Source organism: Symphodus melops (genome assembly GCF_947650265.1).
Source record: "Symphodus melops genome assembly, chromosome: 1".
Taxonomy (NCBI): domain Eukaryota; kingdom Metazoa; phylum Chordata; class Actinopteri; order Labriformes; family Labridae; genus Symphodus; species Symphodus melops.
Window position 1 is genome coordinate 53,278,714 of NC_136691.1, and position 25,505 is coordinate 53,304,218.

The 25,505-nt window shown below is 42.7% G+C and overlaps 1 protein-coding gene across 2 annotated transcripts in view; it reads right to left on the reverse strand.

Moving 5' to 3' along the window:
• Positions 1–2,213: 2,213 nt before the first annotated feature.
• The window catches only part of LOC306828405 (netrin receptor UNC5C-like), a 209,507-nt gene continuing 186,215 nt past the window's right edge, over positions 2,214–25,505 (reverse strand). For both annotated transcript variants that reach the window (XM_079350869.1, XM_079350868.1), the window contains 8 exons: positions 24,003–24,138; positions 22,956–23,043; positions 19,766–19,934; positions 16,185–16,418; positions 13,727–13,876; positions 13,208–13,372; positions 9,623–9,801; positions 2,214–6,499 (listed from right to left, as the gene is read on the reverse strand). In XM_079350869.1, the coding sequence (XP_079206995.1) occupies positions 6,337–6,499; positions 9,623–9,801; positions 13,208–13,372; positions 13,727–13,876; positions 16,185–16,418; positions 19,766–19,934; positions 22,956–23,043; positions 24,003–24,138 (1,284 nt within the window). In that variant the 3' untranslated portion in view covers positions 2,214–6,336. The remainder of the gene's footprint in view (positions 6,500–9,622; positions 9,802–13,207; positions 13,373–13,726; positions 13,877–16,184; positions 16,419–19,765; positions 19,935–22,955; positions 23,044–24,002; positions 24,139–25,505) is intronic.

The window sequence follows — 25,505 nt, forward strand, 5'->3', positions numbered from 1 at the left end:
TAGTCGAGGTGTACCGGAAGAAGATGTAACAGTCAAACACACACACCTCCAGCCGTCCTCACGCCGTGCGCGTCCCCCCGTGGACATCACACGATCACTGTTTTCTCACCGCCACACTGCCTCGTGCATGTCAATGAAAGAACACGCCGTGCTGTCTCAGCATAATAAACCTGTTGGATAACACGAGTTTAAAAAAAAAAAAAAGATATAACCTTTGTTATGATAATGATCGAAAGTCTCAAAAAGTTCACAAGCTGTGCATTGAGCGAACGAAAGAGCAGCAGTTCGGTTTCACAGCTTGGCACGCTGACTTCTCGAATCCCTTTTTGCATAAAAACAAGTGCAAAAAAGAGTCTAACATTTTTTGCTCTGTAATTTGTGGCATTGGGGGACTGTAAATGCACTCTCCCCTGATTATCTCCCAGATTTCCGACTTCTAGATTATTAATTTAATTTAGACAGTTTACAGGAGTTTGCCTGCAGTTTCTGGTGATTTAAAAAAACAGAAGTGACCCAACATCGGGTGCCTCAGACTTGTTCTTGTTGCCTCGCTTGATTCTGGCACTGTGATAACCCTCCTGCACACTCCTTAAAATATATCTTTTTAGCTTCTTGTCAAGTAAGAGGAAACCTGAACAGTAATGTCTGAACACCTTTGAGTCCCACAGTTTGCACACTGTTGTCCCACATTACATTGCTATCAGAGCAAAGCCTGTTAAGATTGTGCCAAAATGGCATAACTCCATTCCTTTAGACTCTTTTTTAATACCACTATGCCAATTAAAATATGCAGATGATCAGTCACTGATGCAGAATAATTTTGTTCCACATGTCCTTTCCTTCTCTTTGGTTGCTGTGCCTTTTTTTTTATCTTCACCTAGTGTCGTGGAAAAGTGTGTTTTTATCCAGTAAAAGGTTGAACATTGTCCAATAAAGTGTTCCACTCCTCCACATGGCGGATGCTCAGTTTGTGGTGGCTGAACAAGGGGCATACTAACAAGTCTCTCGGCAGTGCTTCTTACTGTTAAGACATGCTCTCCATATTTTCTTCATTTTTAAAAAGGAGCCTCGCCTCATTATGACCCACCGGTGCTGCTGGGCACACAGCATGTTAAACAATGACACCACAAGGATTTTCTTTTTCCACTTACCCTCCTACATGCTATTTTCCCCCAGCTAGTTATTGAGTCTGATGCCTGTAAATATGAATTTCATACAAGGAAAGTGGAGCAAAAAGAAGGGTATTGCAAACCTAATGTATACATTCAAGGTTAAAGAGATCATATTATGCTTGTTTTCCTGCTCTATATTTTCACTCTGTGAAATCATACCTCGAGTAGATTTGTTTAATATGCAACTCTTCTTTTCAGCTGCTTTTTTTTTTATTCCTTTGGTTGGCCAGCTCATAACTAGTAACCATTTGTTGTTTTTTTTTTTAATGGTAAATGTAAAATAATGAGGTTTAGCTATATGAATTCTACTAGCAGAAGAGTAAACATCGGCGGTGACGAGGACCAGAACAGGGCGTATGAGTTTGATAAATATTACAGTCATAAACTGCTTAACAGTAGATTTAGTCTTTCAGTCATCTGACATTTGTAATAAATGTTTTATACTGTATATAAGCCTCAGTAAATAGCTGGTCTGTAAACTGGAGACTGAAGTTTACAGAGGTTGTCTGACAAAAGGTTCTGCAAAAACACCAGAATTTTTTTTTTTTAAATTATATATATATATATATATATATATATATATATATATATATATATATATATAAGCCCCTTTTCATCTCTGTGATGTTGTACGCTGAAAGAAGCGTATGTCGGACATTTACAAATCAAGGGAATGGCTTCTCTTTGGCCTTTTAGAAGTATCAACATAGAAAGTAAATTGAAGGCTGTACCTGCTAACACAACATAAACAAGACTGAACGTTTTGTCGGCCGGTGTGTGATCTGAAACGCTGTCTGACAAACTCTACAATTTCCTTTCCTTGAACATTTACAGTAGAAACATCTCCAACACTGATACTTGTTTATTTACTGAATGTGTCATTTTAGACCATTATGGTGCAATGTTTGTTCTTTGTGTGGAACTGTTTGTGCTGCTGCAGTCTTGGCCAGGACACATTGAAAAAGAGAATTTTGCATCCCACACACCAGTTTAATACAGGTGAAAAAAGTGTGCAAAAAAAAAAGCCACCACAGACACAGGTCGTTTTTCAGCGTTGCTTATAAATATAATTTATTAATTGTCTTAAAAATTCTTTCTTACACTTTGTACAGAAAACAATTAGAGGAGATAGAGAGGCGAGCGATCAGCAAGAATCATGAAGCGTGCCAAAATTAGCGAAAATGGACCAACACTACCCTGCACTAATCAAATCACCCCTGATAAAAATGCACTTACAAGCACTTATAACAGCTCTAGTTATAGACTTCTATCATGATAACCAATGCCAAGTTTGCATAGTAGACACCGCTTTTACAAAACAGGAAAACAAAACGGAAATAAAAAACTGGAAACATACAAACTAGTATCTAACTGTACTGCTCTTTTTTTTTTTATTATTCTCAAATTTGCCAAATATAGCTGACAGTACACAACTGTACAGACTGCGCATAGAAAATATTTGTACATACTTTGATTTCTCCACAATGCTTTTCTTCATTTCCACATCCCGAAGGATCTCCTTTGTGGAGGCCTCTCCTCGTGTGAAAGCTCTCCTTCTCACAAACAGTCTGTCATGTCCGTAAACTGCAGACTGAAAACATGGCGAGGAGCACGTTCTAGAGCAAAGTTACACAGACACTGGTAACCTACGTCTCTTTTTTTTTTTAACTGATTGTGCCCGTGCACGCAGTGAAAAAGCGATCCTGTATCCTGCATTCAGATGTTCCTGATCACATCGTATGAAAGATATCGTCATGACCTTTGGGTTCGTCTTTGTTCTGAAACAAACTTGAAGTGATGGCTTGATGTTCTAGGCTTTTACTCCTCAAAGAAATGTACACTCCCCTTTCCCTTTGATTTCCTCACACCTGACATCAGCAGTTACATTTGAAAACATACAAAACATCCACTCCGTCATTTCACCACACAATTTTCTAATTCGTTCATTAAGGCTGTCTGAAATCCAAACATCTGTTCTTTTTGAGGCCTTCAGGCCTCCGTTTTGCAACGATACGAGAGGTCGGATTTTTCACTCGCATTGAGAAAAATCAATGTGGAAAATCAATGCCTCAAGGTTTCCTCCTGTGTGGGCAACCACAAGATGAGATCTGTCACGAAGAGGAAAGATCTGACCTTTTGTACAGCTGCTAACTCGGCCAGCTTTGACCGTTTTCTTTACAGTGTTCCTCCTCTGTTTCTCCTCTAGACGTGATGTTCAGCTTCATATGGCATCTCTCCATAGTTCAGAGAATCTCAACTAATCGAATCAAATATTTTAAATGTACTCCCTTTCATCTGAATGTCCCTGTTGCCCTGTTCGTGTTGCGTTCAAGTCCCCTGGGGCTTTTGTCAACTTTTGAAAAGCAACTAAAGATAAGGCTGTTTTTCTTTCCTCTAAGCTGGCTTGATGTAGTTTTCTTCAGACACTGTCAACCTGAGTCAATGCTAACATTAATGCTAACGCTAGCACGTCAGCCTTGGTTAAACACAAATATATTACACTTCATTTTACACGAGCCCCCGTTAGTTGTTGTGATGTTTCAAGCTCTGAATCGCAACTTTATCAACAAATACAACACGAGCTGGAATGTTAGCTGCTGACGGAAAATGTGATTTTTGATAAAAGGGGCAACTAACTGATATGTTACAGATCTGACCCGCCGACACACCCACACCCAAAAACAAACACATCAACATGGCAAAAACTTAAAATAATAATAACAAAGTTAATGAAAGTAACACATAATGACCACTGAACAAAAAATATGCTGATACAAGGTCATTCAAATGAACATGATAATCATGTATTTACACATTTCAGACAATCAAAATAAAGGCTGTCATTCTTCAGAAGCCACTGGATGGCGCTAGTGACCAGCAAAGCCACTGTGATGATCACAAATAAAAACCAACTTGCTGAGACAGAAAAAAATGAAAGAAATATATCTCTTTCTATAGGATATATATATATATATATTTTGAGTACGTTACAATCAAACCTGTAAAGCAGGAATGAATGATATCAGCTGTTTTTATTCATCACATTCTACTCTGTATATCACCGTATTCAAAACCCCTGTAGTTTGAACTATATCCTCCCTCGCCCTTCCCTCTGAGCTGGACCCTCTCCAGAAACAAGCCCCATCAGTCCTCAGACAGACGCCTGGATAAGCGGTCGTGGTTTACTTAATGTGGCAGCCAAAGCGGGGATTTCCCATCAGGCATTTCAAACGACGTCTCTTTCGGAAGAAATCGAAGCTCAGCATCACTGCGGAAAACACTTGAATGTAACCTGAAGATGATGGTTTTAATGCTTCACGATGACGCCTGTTCTCATGTTAGAGGCCATTCCCTGACTCTCTTTTATAAGTAGACAATACAGACTCTTTTAAACGAACATTTGTGCACCGTTCTCTTCTGGAGATGTTTAATGAAAGTCTGACGAGCAAGTGAATCAATCTGTGTGTCTTCTGTTTGTCATAAGTACGGTCTTAAAGGTACCTCCAAACAGACAACGCTGCCGTTGTGTCTCCTTAAAGTTAAAATGAAATGCAACTAAAAGTTCCATTTCTCTCACAGACAGAAAGACATGAATTCTGGAGGTTGTATTACTTTAGAGCTCTGACGACCACACGTGAAAGTAAAAGTCAATTATTATGCAAAACTATGTTTTTCGAACGCTAATGTGTCCCTAGTCTGTCTACAAACTGCCAGCTATGGGAAAAGTCCATCCTCTCCGTCTTCTTCCTGCTTCACTCTTTAGAAAACGTGAGCTCAAACAAGCCCTTTTCCCTTCATGACATCACAAAGGGCAGTAGCCCCTCCCCCAGGTGGGTGACACTCCCACAGCTAGGTGTTTGTTCTGCCCTCTGGGTCTGCCTCCTCACAGTAAACAAGAGGACATGGAGCGGGAGAGCCTTCCAAAGGGGCGTGGTCAGACACAGCTCATTTGCATTTAAAGCTACAGACACAGAAATACAGGATCAGAGTGGACTCATCTCAAGAAACTTCAGACCTGTTTTCAGGAGCTCCGAGACAAATTTAAACATGTTAAAAAAAGGAGGATAATATGTGACCTCTGACACATGTAAACATCTGTTTGTTTTGTTTTGTTTCTATGAGTGAAATCAGCCTTTGTTCTGTGAGGTTTGGATCTGTTTTGGATCAGAGCTCAGTTTGTATTTGACGTTGTCCTTTGAGTTTTCCTGACTCTGGATCATTTAACAAAAAAACACAAACTGATTATATAACACAACAAGAATGCATGAACCCCTAATGATGTCATCCAAACCTTCTGTCCGGGGCTTGTTTCTGGTCAGGACGGCTGATTGATACTCACTGTGTAGCAGGAAATGATCCACACATATGGACAGCAGAATACATAAAGTGTTCCCTAGGAAACGATATAAAGACAACAAACTGTACTGGCAAACACGTACAGCCAAGGCTCGCAGGAGGAGGGAGGGATTACATCTTTATCTCTCTCCTCTCTCATTATCTGTTCTCCATCCTGTTCTTACAGATCATCACCTGCGGCTCCCTTCATCATTTTATGTTTACGTCCTCCCTCCCTCCCTTCCTCCCGCTTGTAATCAGTTTAGCTTCTCTCTCTGTTTACTCTCATCTAACTAAAGAGGCTCGAGATCACTCTCTCTCTTTTTTCTATCTTCGCTTTACCTTCTCCCACTCCTCCCTAATCAGTTTATGCTCTCTCCCTTCATCATTCTCTTCCATTCCTTTAGAGGTTTTCAAGGTCAGTACCTCTGTCTTCTTCTGCAGCTCTGCTTCTTTGTTCAGTATAAAGTAACAGCAGGAGAACAACTAGTGTTACACTAAACAAGGTCCGTTTATCGGTGTTTGATGATTCGTTTGTTCCTGATCGACTTTGTAGGTTTGGTTTTTCTCCACTTCGGTCACAAACGACACTGCAACACGGCTCCAATTAAAAACACACAGATGCACACATAGTACGAGCACTTCTTGTCGGCATGGCAACCGTGGTATTCAACCATGCCGACACCTTCCCCTTCACTTGCATCTTATCCTTCCGTCGCCGTCACCCCAGCCGCAGCCGCAGCGTCGACCGAAGAGAATTCTCACGTAACCGTCTCCAGAGTTCTGTCGTCGTCATGGTGACCACGTTTTGCGTTGGGGTTTTTTTTCGTCAGTGGTCCGTCGTCATGGAGGCGAAGCTGCCGTCGTGGCGACCCATCTCTTCCAACACAGCGGCCAGTTCATTCAGGTCTCCGTCAGGGAAGTGCTGGGCCTCCCAGAGGTCCAGGATCACACCCGTCGGACTGGACTTGGTGGCAAAGTAGTTCAGATACCTGCAGAAATCAGAGAGAGGATCGAGGGTCAATTAGAGAGAATGATTGTATTATTTTGTTGCTCATTATATTTAAATCAGGGCTTTAAATGTCAACACATTGATCATGATGGGAGTAAGGTCTTGCGTCTTTATCCCTTAAAGTTCACCGTAGATAAGCCGCCACAGCGTCTTCCTGGCGTCACGGTGATGAAAACGAACGACCCCATCGACTCAACTCAGCTAAGTGGACAGGTTGAAAGTAATAAGCAGCTCATGGCATCCAACTTTTCACCGTTCCTTTGAACTGTCTGTCTGTATCCAAAACAGAAGTAAACCCTCACCTTAAATTCATAATGAAGACAAACTGTGCCTGTTTGAAATGCAAAATAATTGAATTCAAAACGTATTTATCTTTGTGTTTCAGAGTTTAGGTTTCCATGTTTTCATTTCTATCCTTTGTGGTGTTGGATGTTCGTTCATGGCTTCCTGTGCCGTTTCCTTGTGGCTCCTTGTTTTTGACATTTTTGGATTTAGCTTTATTTGAGTCGTACGTTTTTTGTTTTTCCTTTTGACTTTCAATACATCCTTTTTTGTCATCTGCACCTGTTTCCAGTTTTCAGTTACTAATAATAGTACTAGTACTAATGAACTAGTAATAATTCATTCATTTAATTTCAATTCATGATTCTGTAAATGTTTCTTCTACTATTTGGAGCACTCTGAGCTGCCTTGCCGTATCTTCGTGCTACAAAAAGAAAACATCTCACACCTGAGTGCTTGTTTGTCGTAACCTGAGCTTGTCTCATTTGATCACTGAGTTTTCCTTTTGAACAACCCAACTAAGATTCAATCCAAACCGTTTACATGACTTTTTTTTTTTAGCTCTGACTAGCAAATGGCATAAACCCCCATCGAACATTTTGCCACTAAGTATCTTTCAAAGAAGTTAGGGGAGTGAAAGCATGGGGAGATTGTGCGGAGGAGTCGACACATAGGACAGTTTTCAGTGTAGCTGCTGAGAGTTGAATTCGCAGTAGAGGAAGAGGACGAGTCTGACTCCGTGAGACATCTGTGACAATGATCTCCAGGCTGCGTCGGTCGAGAAGCCTTCAGAGTCACACGTGGGTAAAACAGAGACTCTCTGTTCCTCCCATTGTTCTGTTAAAACACAACCATCTCTCCTTTACTCCTCTCCGTCTCTTCACCTCTTTTGTGCAAGCTTTTCTCCTCACTCACAACTTCTAATAAGCTATTTTCATGACTTTGTTTCTCTTACAGCCTGCGTGTGTCTGCAGGAGGAGATAAGTGGCATCCTGCTGTTTAGTGAACTCCAAGCTAAGATCCACATTTTAATGTTCGCGTGTGCTCCTTTCCAGCATTTCCTTTAACTGGTTTTGTCACAATAATGAACCCAAACACTAGCAGTTAGACGAATGTGTGTGTGTGTGTGTGTGTGTGTGTGTGTGTGTGTGTGTGTGTGTGTGTACTGCTCACTGTGTTTATCAAGTATGAAAGTTACGTGGGGGGAAAATAGCTCTGAGTCATACTTTGAAGTCAAACAGACGTGACGCGGCAGATACAGGAGCAGAGATGGTGTTTCCATGTTAGACTATTATATCGTGCTCCTTCTGAAGAGCAGCTTTTAGCCGAAATGTGGAAGTAAACAACAATTTGGCTAACCGTCTAATTTTTCACCCACGGATCTGGAATATTCTGTGCCCACATAAACAAACTGCATCATGAGCTGGCGGCCCGTCGGGACGGTGAGGTGCACTTGTGCCCACTTATCCTCTCCATGTCTGCTTCTGCTTGGGAGGCTGCTGGTAAATGAAGCTGCAGACTGAATCATCCAGACAAACATCTGGGGACGGGGAGACTGAAGATGCTACCTGTGAGTCACATGCAGACTCTTCAGTAGAAGAAATCATATATGAAGAAGTGTAACTGCAGAGGTCTGAATTCCTGAGAGACGCATGTTCAATGTGTTTTCATTGTTTCAGCAGTTGCAGAAAGTTAATGCGATTAGCTGTGGCTGTGATTTAGTTGTTTCTATGTTGATGTGCTGCGAGAGATAAGATACACTGCAAAAAAAAAAATACAATCTGGATCGTCGGCCCTCATCTAATCCGACCCATGGCTCCTTTCTCCGATGTCATTCCCCACTCTCTCTCTCTCTCTCTCTCTCTCTCTCCCCCCTCTGACCCTATCCACTGTCCTATCCTTTAAATAAAGACGGTTTGTTTTTGTTTAATTTCTAGTCTGAAACATCTCATTACTACATGTTAATCAGGCAGCCAGTCATATTAGCCGATATTGGTGAATAATTGGACAGATGGTATCGGCTAATTTTATTGCAGATATGCTAACATATATATAAGTTCATGTGAGTTTTATTGTATTACGCCAGCAGAGGGCGCTATATGATTTCCAACAAGCATCATCACTCTTCAGAGTGTCGAGCTGTGACGCACATACATGAGCTGTTACTTTCCAGTTGAGCGGCCATCTTGTCTTCGTTACACCGTACTGAGGGATCAACACACTAAATGTGTAAATCTATATCCGTCGATCTCCACTGATCGAACAAAGAGCTCAGAAAAATATCTGCTGATCTATAGGTAGGCTATCCGATGTTTTCTCTACCAAACTTCGATATTAGGATTGGCGCCAGAAATTCCATACCGGTCAGGCACTACTTTAAACAAGTCTCAGTCACCTGACAAATCCAGAAAACATCTTATTTAAAGACATTAGAAGCAAACCATTGGGCCTGGATTGCTTTCAGTGAGTAAAAAGAGCTGCCACTGCAGTAGTAGTTCATTTCCTTGAAATTAGATCAATACTTTGTGTCAAGATAGATTTTTAAGAAGAAATAAGAACATTTGAGTTTTTGCAGTGTGATAAACAGAATTATTTTCTCTTCAGAAACCTGTCTGAACTTCTCTTGAAAAAGTCACTTTCCACTCTACAGATATCAACTCAGTTTATCGTCTTTTGTCAAATCAGTGAGACGGACCACTTTGAGAAGAGTTTTTATCTCAATGATGTTTCCAACCCTGCAGAGCGCCTGAAGGAAGCGAGCAGGAGAAACATATATAAGTGCACAAGTGTGTGTGTGTGTGTGTGTGTGTGTGTGTGTCACCTGTCAAGGTTGAGTTTGTGGGCCAGCATCCTCCAATCGTTGCCCCTCGTCTGCGGAGCATCTAAACTGCCACATAGCTTCTGTCTGATGGAGAGGGGAATGCGGAAAGCATGGGGTCCGACTAAGGTGGTGATGTTACTGGCAGGGTCCATGAGGGACGTGTCTATGCACTGGACTTCCTGGAAACACAAAGAAAACAGCGATAGCAGATGAAGCGATGTGAACATTTGAAAGTGTTTAGTAATACAGAACCTTGTTATTGTACAGTGTGAGATCATCAGTATAAACACTGGAGGACAGGGATGGACGTGTCGACCTATCAGGCAAAGTTTCAGCTCAAGACGTAAATGTATGTAATCCCAGGATAAATCTGCAGAGGGCGCTAAAGAGCTCATTCTGCAAATCACACGATAGTTCCCCGATACGAAACCAAGATTAACAGACACACCCTCCCCGGGCTTCAGGAGAGTCGGCCAATCAGAGTTAAAGAGACCGCAGAGTTTTTACTGACAGCTGTGTGAGAGAAACAAAGAGTTTTTTATGGGTTTCGCAGAGTGACAACATCTCTGCTGCCTGTCTTGTTGCGACCAATCACAGAAACATGTCGTCATTAATACGAGCGTGAAGCGACCACAAAGATCTGCTCCTCGGCTCCGTTCTCTCTCCACTCTGTCCATCTGTCTCTCTCTAAACTTTCATCCCATTCATCTGCCGCCACTCGCTCTAATGAATGTGGCCTGACAGAGGGAAACAACAAGTGCCACTGCTGATGTGACTGATTACTATTTACTGCGACTACTTAGCCCCAATTCACAGCAGAAAGCTCTGGGCGGCCGGAGCCTGGCTGATGGATACTGAGGGACATTTGTGACTTTTTTAGTTGACAAAACAAACGCTTGAAACCTTCCTCACATGTCATCGATCAACATGCACAGCCCTGCAGACTGTAAGAGGCTCTACAGCTTGTTTTATTTCACGCACAGAGATTCAGTGGATATTGTTGCAGCTCTTCAGCTCTAATTAGCAGCTGTGCCAAACATCCTATGTGACCATAATAATTATTTAGTGAGAAAAGAGAACGCCTACTTCAAATGGATTACAGCTGATCACCTAAAGAAAAATTGATTGTTGTGACATATCTGTCGTTGGCCCAAACACAAGTGCTAATGTAGAATGTGTTGTTGCAGCTCCAGCCCTCTGACAGGCTGTGTGGTGTGGTTTGTAAGAAGCTGTATCAAGAAAGGAAAACATTCGAGTAAAAAGTGCTAAAAAAAAAACTTCCGGATGAGACAGTTCATTACAGCGGGATCGTTTTCAAACTATGTAAGACGTTATGTGTTTGTGCTGTCTTTAGCTGGGGGAGCTTCACTTCCTGTTTGAACACAAAGCTGCTTTTACTTTGAAATGCAAAACGGAGCATAGATCAGAAGCACATAAAAAAAAAAAGAACTCGTTATAAACCAGAAGTAAATAAAAACAGCTAAAGAGGACGGTAAATGAGTGAAATGTTTGCTGTCATGAGGTGGGTTTAGTTCTGACTCCGAGCTGAGCTGTGTGGGTGAAAAGGATCCACTTAACGGCTCAGCAGGGTCTTTTTTTTCCCATCACTGTGACTACAGGAAGACACTGCGGAGGCTTTCCTTAGGTGAGCCTAAAGGAGCAAAATAGCATGTGATTAATGTGATTTTAAAAAAAGCATTAATTTCTAACTTTCGTTGAAAGCGATGTGAAAGCGAGAGACTCTAACGTATTCTAGCTACAGAACGATGAAGATGAGGAGCTCCAGTGAGACACAGATTAGCCAACAGCTGGACATACTTATGTGTCTCTAAATGAACTGACTGATGATTAAAGAAAACTTTAACATAGAAACAACTTAACTAACGCTTCAGAAGTTAAGGACATTTAGGAAGCAGGCAGCACGTGTAAGGAGGCTTTGTTCCTTCGAGCGGGCGGCAGGGTTCAAGTCCGACCTTCGGCACCTTTGCAGCATGTCAGTCCTGACTCTCTCTGCCCCTGGTTTCCAACTCTGTCCATTGTCCTTTCTCTACAATAAAGGCACTATCTTAAAAGTGAATGTTAATATATGGCCAGTCAAGCTATAGAGACAAACAGTCGAGGAAGATGGGACAGTGAGGTAGAAGACTTACAGTATACTGAAGGACTGATTCACTAACAATGGATTGTGGATGCTAATTGCCCCCCCCCCCCCCATTTTTTCACACTAATTGCTCCTTCTCATGGTGTTATTCACTAATCATGGAGGACTGATGGTATTCAGGTTCAAACATACACTATGCATGTGCATAATGAATCTCTAACAAGCAGCAGCCGTGCGAGATATATGTATTTTTTATTAGCTGGAGCAGTCCAGATGTGGGCAGATGTGTCCCTGCTGCTGCAGCGACTCCACTCTGCAGCTCTCTGCTGTCAGCGTCCCTTTGCAAACAGGGGTTAACAGTTCTACTGTAGATCCCCAGATATCTATCACCTCTGAACACCACGGGAGGATTCAGAGCAGTGACAGTCCAAAAGTACAGTGTGACCTTGACCAACACACACACACACACACACACACACACACACACACACACACACACATTCAGTGACTGGTAACATGGGCCAGCAAAATCAAAGATGAGCTATTCCACTCGTGTTATGTGACCCTGTAGCCTCTTCATGAATGATTGAACACACAGTCACAGAAGCATGGCAGGAACACGGACTGTGCGCCTGCCTGCAGGAGACTTGAAGACTTTAGGACTTGATCTGCCGGACTGTAGGAATAACAAGTCAGTGTTAGGGATGTCACACGAGTCTCTCTCCATCTCCAACCTCTTCTGGATCAGCTGCATGTGTGAATGCATTTCATCCCGCTTTTACCCGACCATCTTCCTGCCAGGCCCCGAGAAAACATTTCCACTGGAAGTTGGGCGAAGCTGATGTGAAAAAGCTGCAGCTGATACTGAGGAAAATTCCCAGTGAGTGAGTGAGTGAGTGAGTGAGTGAGTGAGTGAGTGAGCGAGCGAGTGAGTGAGTGGGCAAGGTGATGACATTGAGATTCTGTAATCAATGAGAGACTGGCTCAAACGTTGTGCATGTGATGAAGCTGCTTGGGTATATTCTGATTCTCAGTATTTTCATCTCTCCTATTTTGAGTGTGAATACATCGACTGACTTTGACATAAAGGCAAAACTGTCATCATGGCGTCAGTCTTGGTTGCTTCATGTTGTAAGCATTGTACACTAGTCATAACTTAGCTGTCATCAGGACTTTGTACATTCAAACTGACACAATATTAGTGTGTGAATACACATGCACAGCACAGCTCCACATACACACACACACACACACACACACACACACACACACACACCCCAATCCCATCTGAGAGGGAACATCTGACAAGATGCAAGAGCAACTCTGGAGAGTGTCCAGAAATGTTCAGGAGTGTGTGCTTGGAAAAAAGGCTGTGTTGAACCTTTTTTTTTTTTTCCTTTCATCCAACATTCTTCCCTGTCGGTGTCCGTACACATACAGACATTCAGCGGCTCGAAAACGTGTGCGTCGTTCCGCTAGCTCACCTCCTCCAGTGTGTTGCTGAGCTGAAAGATCTGTCCCTCTCCCTCCACCTGCCGTACGCACAGCTTGCAGCTGATCTCCATGGTGGCCTGGCTCAGTCTCTCCAGGGTGAAGGTGCAGTGAAGACTTCTCTGACTGCCGCTCCACACCTGGTAGAACGGGATCTCCTGGGGAAAAGACACGACGCGGAAACGTTAGCTGTGAAACGATCAAACACGAAAGGCCTCGCTCTCACTCTTCACAAAACTTTAACATCGCCACAAAGAGCCGTGATACCAGGAAAGCAAGCTGCTAACGCTGCTTTCACTCCTTTGGCTTTTTATTTTGCTCTGAATGGGACTCACGTCTGACCACATTCTGAACGCTTGACCTCGGCATCACCGCCCTCATTTTTGAAATGGTATGAGAGGACCTGCTGCATGGATTGAACATCATGCACACGCTATGTTCCCGTGCGTGAGAAGCTGTGGGAGAACGTTTCTCGGGCCTGCGTCCTCGGCGTACACGCAGCGTCCTCTTACCTGATATTTGGCGATGAGCTTGCTCTTCCAGTGTGTGTGCGGCACGTCGTGGATCGACAGTCTCAGGTTGTGTGTGCTGTCTTTAAAGTTCAGAGTCTTCGGCTCATCCAGAAGCTTTCCTCCCATCTGGGTCTCCATCTGAAGAACCTCCTGCACAGAAAAACCCACAAAAAAAAAAGCAAAGTAAAGAGCTAAGATTTCTTCTTCAAGTTTGCTTCGACAAAACTCTCGCTCACTGAACACGTTTCTTTTTTCATAGATCAGTAGAGGGAGTACATTATGACTGCAGATAGTGCTGTGTTGAACATTGCCTTGAAGGAAGCAGCACCACCAACACATGAAAACTATCTGAGTCCTCTCCAGAAGATCATCCTGACGTATCAGTGGATGTATTCCCTGGACTGAAGCGAAGCTGGGCTCAGCTAACTGCACACAACTTAAGAGAGACATTAAGACGCTCAATAAAAGCCTGGATTAATAATGCACCACGAGTCAGAGTGGTGCTGTTGTGAGATGTGGGAAATGAAGCATATCTTAAATGCAAGACAATTAAATTACTTCTACTGACCTCAAAGCCTCCCTGTGCAGCTCTAATTATATACAAGGTTGCATGAAGGTTTTTAAGAAAATTATTTCTCAGTTTCAACATTTTCTTCGAATTTCAAGAACACTACCAAAGTGTGTTTTAGTGAGCTCTCTGGTGCTGCCTCTGTGAACCAATCAAAAACACTGCACGGTGTTCAATGAGTCACGCTGCAGAGCAAACAGCGTCCATGTGTGTCGGTGATGGCTGCACATGTGTAAATGAGCTAAGACGCAGCTGATTGGGGGGGGAAAAAACTGTCCCCTGTCTTTACAAATAAGCAGCATTGCAAAGAAGTGTCAAATGAACAAAGCCCGCCCGCTAACAGCCACGCCCACTCTGAGTGGCGTAAACAGCTGCTGAGACCAGGCGGTCGTTCTGTGCAGATGATCCATGACTTTTTCTCCGAGCTGCCCGTGCTCGTTCCATTCAGAGAGGAAGCTTTGTCTTTAACAGCCAAGGATCAAAATGAAGTTTGAAAAAAAAAAAGCAAAAAAAACAAACAAACTCCCCCACTCCTCCTCTTAGCTCTGCCAGCACGAGATCTCCACGTGTAAAAAAAAAAAAAAAAAAAAAAAAAAAAAAAAAAAAGGTGCAGACTGCTTTTTTCCCCACGATCAGACCCCCAAAAACAAGAGCAAACTGCAGGAAGCAGCGCATGGATGTGTTTGCACCTGAATAACATCAGAGCTGCATGCTTCGTGAACGAGACCTTGAGCTGGAGCAAATGGAGTGCTAGTAGTGGCTGGAGTTAGAAACCTAAGACCTTCAATTGGAAGAAAAAAAAATCTGCTCATGCAAACTGATGTTCTGAATCCGATGTACAGTATGTGATGATCTTGACTCGTCTTGAAACCAAAAGGAAGCAGCGTGTTTGACTTTGCTGCTGCTGCTGTGTTAATAAAACATTACACACAGTCCAGTGGGGATTTTGGCTCATCCTTTTTTCAAATTAACTTCTGTACATCACGTTAGCCCACACTGAGATAGAACCAAGAAACTCTCCGTGCCCTACGGACACATCAGCATGCACCACGAGGAACACACACACACACACACACACACACACACTGGTAGCATCAACATATTTTACAGGCTTCTGAACTAAATCAACATGCTTAACGGAACACATTAACGCACACACAAAACGGACGCAGTTATTTTCTGATGGAGGAATAAGTTATCAGCATGACTTCTGATGCCTCCTACAACCTTTTTCAAAATAATCAATTCCTCCCTCCTATCATCTTCCTACGCTGCAGCTCTACTGTAGATACACAGCGGAGACTTCTCCTTTGAAACGCCAGCCGATCAATTATACTACACAAAGTCTCCATCATTAAAAAGTCCACCTCTGAACTCCGCTTCTCCAGCCACACGTGCTCGACTCAAACGCTCGAGCAGTGTGTTGGATGCTTTGTGCCTGCGTGTGCGTGACTGTTCCACACTGACACTTGACTTTATCATGGCTCGCATAAATTACCGGCGTTAATCTGCCGTATCAGACGCTCCCTCCAGTGCTCCCCGAGTTTGTTGAAATTCTGAAGCAGCGTTATTTTGACTTTGCCTGACCCTGTTTTGTTTACAGCTTCTCAGCTCAACTTCCAGAAAGACTAGAGGTGAAATAAACTCGCGTTTATGATTCGACAAAATCACTTCTCGTCAAACTTTTGGACTATAAGAAGCAGGGAGCAGTTGAAGCATGGGCGGTCAAAGAGAGAACCGAATGTCTCCCAGGAAAAAAAAAAAAAAAAAAAACAGTTTTCAGCACTTCTTCCTTACCTTCACTGTTAGACGTACAGTACATATGTTTGTGTGCTCTTACAGCCTCGTTACACTTTTCATTACACGAGATGCTCGTACTGAGAACTTCACCTTCAGTGCGTCCTGTGTGTCATCCAGACAGTAGACCCGGATGTGATAGTCCAAAGTCGTGCAGGAGACCGGCCCAAAGACCGCCAGTTTGAGCCTCTTGGCGGCCGCCTTGCAGACCGACTGTCCCACCAGACAGTACGTCCCCAGTGTCTCAGTCAAGATGTGACACGCCTCAGAGTCCATCTGCACGTAGCAGGGGGTGGTGAAGTTCTCCTCTCCCACCACGACCACGTCCTGCAGGGATCAAACACACACACACACACATGTTCCAGGCTGTCATGTGAGATCTGTCACATGTTAATGTTATGATTTAACCATTTCCTCCCTACATTTGGAAACAGATCTATGTCCGTATTTAAAGCTCCTGTGAGGTTGTGTTCACTTTGGTGACCTCCTGTGGGCAAAGTGGGCATTTACATGTTTTTCCTTTGCCCTGCACATGTGGAAGTACTGAAGCAACTGTGGAAGTGCAAATAAATGCAGTTCCTTAAGTGTCCACCTGAGGCTGGCTGCTAAAACCCTGGAAGCCCCATTAACACCCACTGTTAAAAAAAAGACAATTTTAACAGCAGAGATCAACATACTGACAAACTGTTGAATATTTTTACAACATCTGTTTTGATTATATTCATTCAGAGGGTTCAGCATTCATTAGCATACTTGTGTGTGTGGCTGATTTCCTTCCTATAATGTCTCTCACTCAGCCCACTGACACTAAGTATTCATCGTGTTTCTGGAAACACTGGTATAAATGTCTCTCTGTATTTTAATCGCAGACAAACTGTGAAGTGGGATTTATATCCATCTTTTATCATTACTTATATCCTGTATTTGTATTTCTTGTGCTTTTTGTATAAACGGACCGATGGGTCTAAAATAAAGAATAAAGTAAGTTAGGTAGAGATAAAAAGTTCCCATATGGTGACCACCATGATTAAACTGAAACCTCACTTTTTAGACCAGATGCTCTGCCAAGTCTTATCAATGATCTACACCTGTTTGAAGCTTTTATTTGTTTGTTGTCAATGCAAACTCTACCTCCCTCATTCTGTCTCACATTAGTACTATCTATGGGATCAGGGACATAATTGCCTACCTTTCCCAGACTTTTATTGTGAAACAACAAATGACAGTGTTGAATTGAGCTAATAAACAGACTGTGGACAATGCAGGTTATTCTGGCTTTAAAGCCACATGCTGATAACATCTGTTTACACTTCACCTTCATTTAGAAACAAGCTTTTATTTGTCTGCACGGAGAGCTTTTTAGTGAAACCCGAGCGTTATTTGAACACTGGCTTTGTTTGAAAACTCACAGACATTAAGCTGCATACTGTGTTTTAACATAACCCAACAGGACCTCCATTTGGAGCCATTCGCACTAATGCAAACAGAGTGTTTTTGTTTCATTTGAACTGATGCATTCCTCTGCTTCTGTAAACACAGCTGATGTGTTCAGAGCTGTGCTTACTTTATACAAATCAACAACTAAGTGTAAAAGTTGAGTTTGAGTCAGTTTCGGTTCGTTAAAGAAAGAACTTTTTCATCCAGCAGATCCGTCCTTTAACAGTTCTAATGATGTCACAAACAACAGTTTAGTTACCGGAGATTACGTCAAGTGTGTGTTTGTACATATGTCTTCAGAAAGCAGAATCAAGGTGTCCATTTTGAGAATGATAATACTTGTTTTAGAGCTGCTGTCTGTGAAGGGGGTCCGATCCCTCTGTGATCATCTGCTGGCTGTTGCTCATTTCTTTGTGCCGCTCCGTGTCACGGCCTGAGCTACGGTAAATCCATACGTCTCCCCGGATGGAGCGAGGATGCACAGGCATACTTTGCTCCTCCTCCTATATAAGCACTCAACCTTCAATTAGCCGCGCGTGGAGCCGTGCTTGCGCGCGTGGCTGCGAGGTAATGTGTGTGCACGTGCGCGGACGCAGGTATGGATCTGGAAGACGTGCACACGTGTGGCACCGACATTGAGTTTGGAATCCGAGTTCATGTGGAGTTGTGTTCCTGCAGATGAGCCAGCCAAATCAATACTAAGAGGTAGGAAAGCAATATGGTATGAATCTGTTATTACTGGTAATCACAGCCGTGGCTGCTCCCCCCTGATGTGAGGGGAATTCAATTACCCTCCTCTGCCTGTTTTTTGGGGGGGAAAACTTTCTGATAGAAAATGGATGTTGTGCTGCAATAAGAGGAAAACAAATCGACTTCCTGATGAAATTCCACTTTTCATTTTTTCCTCCTCTTTACCCACTCTGCACCCATCCCTTTTCTTTTCTGTTGGTCTTTCACACACACACACACACACACACACACACACACACACACACACACACACACACACACACACACACACACACACACACACACACACACACACACACACACACACACACACACACACACACACACACACACACACACACACACACACACAAAGAATCTTATGCATGGCTAATTGTGCAGAGACATTGTGTTGTGCTGTGATAAGCAACAGAAGACAGCATACGGGGGGCTTGTAGACACAGTGATGCTGCAAGACAGCCTTATCACCCACACACACACACACACACACACATACACACACACACACACACTCACACACACTGGATCAGAAACATTCATACGCACGCACACACGCAAAAAAAACAGATTGCTGAGGTAGAGACTTCATGCTGTGAGACATGGGAGAACGGAAAGGGAGAGAAGCGAAGGGTAAAAAACGGAGGGATAGAAACCTCAGAAGAAGAACGATGAGCGAAGGGGACGACAGCAGGAGCAAAACAAATTGGTTCTGATAGGAGTCTACAGCCCCCTGCGTGTCTACAGGCCTATAGGCACTTTGTGTTTACTGAAAGCTTTCTCCTTTTCTTCCTCCTCCTCTCCATCCGTCACTGTGTGTGTGCATACTTTAAGCAGCCTGTGCGTTTGGTAGATAACAGTAATGCATGTGTGTATATATCTGTGGTATGAATAACACTATGTCATGCCTTTGTATTAACAGGATGGTTGTGGCTCTCTGCAGGTGTTTAGCTGCAGATTTGAATATTTTGTACTTTATAGTTTCCCATCTGTTAATAGGGAGGAGGCGGGGTTTATGAATTATACTGCAGCCAGTCAGCAGGGGGAGCGTTTCAGAGTTTGGCTTCACTCCCAGGCAGCTGTTTGTCCGTCCATCTTCATATAGAGTCTATTAAAACCAGGGAAGGTCATTTTTGAAAACTAGCATGATTTTGAAAGTAGCATTTTCTCCGCGGTCCGCGTTCAGCCACGCCCCTCACTTACATGCACTCATGCCATTGGTCCAGAATCAGATTTCAGCTCGTGCTTTAGCAAGCAGGGAGACAGGGAGGCATGATTGGTTTATAAAAAGTATACAGAGTGCTGACATTATTGGTGTACAGCTGCTACAGATGACAGATTTTGTTCGTTTCTTTTTAGTTATTAAGTACTGTCAGGACCTTAAGACAATTTCAACCAACACCTTAAAAAGTTTATATGGAGGATATTACCTCCCCTGCCTTTAATCAGACATACATGCTACACACAAACAGCGGACATAAAGCACTGACCTCCCACTCTCCCATGGCCAGTGTGTTCTTGAGCTGTATGAGCCAGTCTTCCTCGACGTTGTCGGCGCAGTGGTGGATGGTGAGGATCACTGGTCTGGTCAGCAGGGCTCCTGGAGGCCCACAGCTCACTACCGGGCTCAGCACAGTCTGGATATCCTCTACCGGGGGTCTGCAAGAGACAGATAACAGCGGGCTGAAATCATTCTTCAGAACAGCACCAGACAGCAGCCGGCGTGAGCATCATCTGCAGAGAGCCGTATTGATTTCACTTGTGGAGTGTGTTCTTCTATTATAACGTTCACGTTTGATGATAATAAAGGAGACAGGAGAACAGTTACATATGTTAGAGTAGGGCGGACTAGCTTGGAGTACTGTAGACAATCAGAGAAGAAAACAGATGAGAGCTGGGCAGCACAGATTCAATCAGAGGATGATTAGTGGAGTCAGCGGGGCCTCAGCTGGAGACCGGAGCTCACAGCTCGTGTGCACAAAATAAACGATTACTGGTCACAGGCTCTTCAGATTTTCACTGCAAATTTAAGTTTTGGGACTCCAAGCGCCTGATAATCAACGTGCAACAATGAAATCTTGACTTTTTGATTCAATATGGCCACTGTAGAATACCAGAGAAGAAGCATCTTCGAAGGTTGAAGATTATGCTTCATTGTTTCTATGCTCAAGATTTGGGATGGGGGGGGGGGCACTAATCCTGAGCAGCATGATCGATTACGCTGCTGGAGCTCATTATTGACTCATGGAGGGTTCACGTGGGCAGTAGAAGCTACCAGATTGAAACAGGATAATTCAACTTGACTTCCTAGCATAAAGATCATCCCTCTATGAATTGCACTGCTATTGATTAATGTCGGGTATCTTTTAATACAACCTGTAGATGTTGAAAGAGGAAACAGTCCTATGAGGGTTACATCATAATCAGCTGAACATCACCATTCTGGCTGCCTAAGTGTAGCAGAGGGAAGTCAGTGTAGCTTTGTGCTAGCCAGCTATTGACTGAGATGAAGACAGAGGACAGAGAAGAGGTTGGACTGCAGGAGGGCTTATTCCTATTGACTGCTAATGATCAGGGGCAGCAAGTAAGGATGCATGGAGAAAACACATGAAGTCATCTGGAACAGTTGTAGGGACATGCATGTCGTCTCAGCAACCCCAACAATGGGGGACGCCATATTGGAGAAGCTGACTCCAACAAACAGGCGAAGAGGCGGGACAAAGGTGGGCCTTAAGGTTAAATGTGCCCACCTGTCAATCAACTCAGCCATGCTCTTAATTATGCAAATGAATGGAAAACTCCCAACAGCTGTGGCTCAGTTGTTAGAGTTGGTCAACTGAAGGGTTGGGGGTTCGATCCCCAGCTCCTGCAGTTACACGTGTGATGTGTCCTTGGGCAAGAGTTAACCCCAAGTTGCTTCCACTGCTTTGTGGGTGGCATATGAGTGTGTGTGAATGGGATTAGTAACTTCTGATGGTCACTTTATAAAGCAACCTCAGTGTGTGAATAAGTAGGTGAAGGAAACTTGAGTAGTCAGAAGACTAGAGAAGTGCTATACAGTTTATTTACCATTTATCTTTGGGAACCAAAAATGTTTTTGGAACTTAATTGTAAAAATACTTCTGATGTAAGAACAAGGATTTTATCATGGTCTTTAATAAGGATCTCTTGGTTTATGAAGTCACCCTCAAATGGACAGCATAGGAACTGCAGTTTTTTACACTTTTACCATTTCTTTTTGCAACCTCGGGGGTTTGTGCTTGTTTTCTTTTTGTCCCCCGCATGTCATGTTCCCCCGGGTGCTTTACATCGCTTATGCACAGGGTTTGGGGACACAATGTTCTAGTTAATGTAACAGGATTACAGTAATCTCCAAAATGACCGTTTATCTGTTTGTTTTGGTGGAAACAGTCAATTGTTTGCAGATGCTGTAAAAGCGTTTTGAGTTGTTGTTGGGTTTTTTTGTTTCAATTTCTGAAGCAGGTAAGTTTTGGGCAGCAGTGACATCGTAGTTTGTGCACCTCGTGTACAGACAAGGATGTTAGCTCCTTTCCCCCCATGTCATTCCTCACTTTCTTTGGCACCAATTTGCAACTCTCCAATCTGCTGTTCTGTCTTTCTAATAAAAGCACATTCCCAATTAAGTCTAACAAGAAAAAAGGAGTGAAGTTTGGAGTGAGAAAAATGTTGGTGTAAATGTATTTAATTCAAGTTTGACACATAGAAAAACACATCAGTGTTATATTCTAACACTTAGGATATAGCACTGATTAAAAAGTTTAGAAACATATAAATGATAGCTGTAAATTATTAGGATTACTTCTGAGAATGAAATACTAAAAAGGCATTGATTAATGTGTGCAATATTTCTCTACATAGTCCTAAACTCGGCTATGTTGGCATGTTGAATCAAACATAAATAAAGCGGTGAAGTGACCTCTGCTGAATGAATCATCAAAGGAAGGTGTGCAAAGATAAACTATAAATAATTATGAATCATTCTTTTGCTGTTCATCCAAAAGCTGTGAACGCTCCCCCCGCAACATACAAACAAACCTGATGAGTCTCTGCTCCGGAGAGAGACTGACAGACACAAAGAAGAGAAGGAACAGAACATAGAGGTGTCTACAGCAGGATTTCCCAACCTTGGGGCTCAACACCAAACGGGATCTCTTGTAATTCAAATGGGGTCCCTTAAAATGCATAATTAGTGATCAAAATGAAGTATATGGGAGCATTCTGCCTTAATATAGCTAGATGTTATCCAGTTCATGGACTACTGTGGGCTATTGTCCATACTGAAAACTAACAAACTTGCAGACTCTCGGTCTGTCTCTAGTTAATGCCTCATTGGTCCAGCAGTAATTTCTAGCCTTGTGATTTAATACAAACTGACCCGTCAGAACATATCGTACACTGAGGAAAAAAAAATAAAAAATCCTCCCCATTGTGCATAAATGTCATCCCAGCCTTTCAGCCGCAGACACAATGATCACATGACTGAAGCAGAAATTGTTTTGCAGACACAAAATGTAGATTGTGTTGCTCAATCAATACTACAATAACAAAGGATGACATTGAGGTTAGCACCCCCCCCCCCCGTCTTCCTCAGAGTTCTGTGTGGTCAAACTCGGGTCACCATTGCTAATAAAGTTTGGGAACTGTTAATAAAAAACTTACCTCAAGCTGTCCTTCCTGTGCACAGTCACATACATCTCATACACGCGGCCCTGAGGAACAGCACCCGCAGGAACCAACAAGCTCACCCCTGCAGGAGAGGCAGAAATAATCACTTTCATATCTGGATTCATACATTTAACAATGCAGGACTGAATTATTAAATGTCCCATCCCCTTTATCACTTCATCATTACGATTAATTATTCAAGAATCATTTCTTAAAGCCCATGTAAAACTTTCTCTTAATATCATGGAATGAATAGTAAACATTACTTATTCATTATTTTGATCCGTCCTCTGCTTTTAAATCTGAACATGAGTCAACTGAAAGTTTTTCTTTCCTTTCCAAGTAGTTTGTATGAGAACAACCCGAGGCGATTTCTTTTTCTGCATGATGTTGACTGCAGATGGATCATCTTCGTGTGGTCACTTTGAAAAGTGAAATGGAATTTTCTAGACTTTTTTCAGTCCCAGCACAGACACTGGGTACATCGCTTCATTTAGATATTTAAAGCTTTTGAAATGAAGACTTTAAAAACAATAAAAGTGATGACCTCATATTTCAGCAGCTCTACAGCAGGTGTCGCCAACAGGTAGCTCGTGGCTAGTACATTTTCAGCTCACCAAGAGTTTCACAAGCTGTACAATACAAGCCTGAACTTCAGCATGGAGTCTAATATTTCTGATGTGCATGTTAGTGCTAACACAATGGCAGTAAGAGTCTCTTAGTAAGAGTGCTTTGTAAGATGTGGGTACCGACACACAACAGGTGTACAGTATAAACAAAGTACCAAATATAGATAGTTCACCCATTTTAACATATGACTAGACTAACTTTAGCGATATGATGCTAGTAGCTCTGGGCCACTTTAATTTCTCAATGTAGCTTTCAGATGAAAACAGTTGGAGATGCTGCTCTAAATAATCAAACCCCAAGAAAGAGAACACATTGCTTGTAAAGTCGTCTTTAAAACAACGTGCCGCGGTGTCATCATCAGACAGCAGTAGAGTTCAGATTGGCGGGTTCAGGATGTGAAGAAGGTCTTACCAGAGTTGGGGACGATGAGGTGTCCTCCCTGGTTGTTGAAGGATCCGTGGGCGGTACATGAAGGGTCCCGTGTCCGGGCCAAGGTCTGGCTGCGAAGGTTCATGGTGTCACTGTTGTCCAACAGAGACTGAGTAACCTACGAGTCAAAAGACACACAGGACAATTCAAATAAGACAAGAACAAACCAAATGTTCTACTCCACAGTCTTTCTCAAAAGTCACATCATCAAGTCTAAATCTTAAAGATTCAAAGTCAAACATTTCAAAAAAACACACTGTTGATCTCACACTCCATCCTCCCCCATGTTCAAATGAAAGGTTGTGCACATCTTTGACTTAGAAGATATTTAACGTATGAATACTCCTTCTTGGGACTGTTCTTCTTATAGGACTTCTAACTTGGCCAGATAATGATAGTAGCTATTGTTGTCGAGCCACAGGCGAGATTCAAACCAGGACTACAGCCTTCATACATGCAGAGCACACAAAATAAAGAAACAATAGGCGCTCTAGATAGTAGTTATTGTGTGCACTGAGCTGCACCCCAGCAGGCTGAAAGACATGAAAATGTGCAGCAAATCAATGAAGTGTGGTTTGAAGGACAAACTCCACTCAGAGAGCTGAAGTGGAAATGTATTCTAATGAAACCATAAAGTTCATGAAGGTCAAAACAAGTTTCTGTGTGCACAGATTGACCTAGGATATAGGATAGGATAGGATATAACTTTATTGATCCCCAATGGGGAAATTCGGGCGTTACAGCAGCAGCAGCAGTGCAGAATCAAAAGCAAAAGTCAAAATCGAATAAAAAAGTAACAACATAAGCATAAATACAATCCAGGTAGTAATGGGGGGATATATACAGAGGACTATAGCACGGTGGACTCAGCAGGGCAATGGAAAAGATATTAATAATACTGTGCAGTGAATGGCATGTTAAAGTGACCAGTGAAAGAATTTAAAGTGGCATTGTGATCAGAGGGTTATGTAAACAGTATTGACTGTTATAAGCATAATAAATATAGTGCAATTTGACTGGAGTATAGATATATAGTTATAATAATATAAGAGTGTATTGTAATAATGTAATATATAATATAGATAGTATAGTATAGATATAATATAATAATAAAGGTAACATAAAAACATTCTAATAATATTGTATACTATATATAAAGAGGATATATATAAATAAATACAGGCTAGCTCCTGCTGTTGTACAGCCTGATTGCTGTGGGGACGAATGAGCGTCTGAAGCGTTCTGTTTTGCTCCTGGGGGGGAGGAGGCGTTGGCTGAAGGAGCTGCTCATCTCCCACAGCTCGTCATGGAGAGGGTGAGAGGAGTTATCCAGGATGGATATGATTTTGTCCTTCATCCTCCTCTCAGCCACTGTCTCCAGAGTCTCCAGTTCCAGACCAACGACAGAGCGGGCCTTCTTAACCAGTTTATTAATCCTGTTTGCCTCACCAGCCTTGATGCCCCCCCACCAGCACACCACAGCAA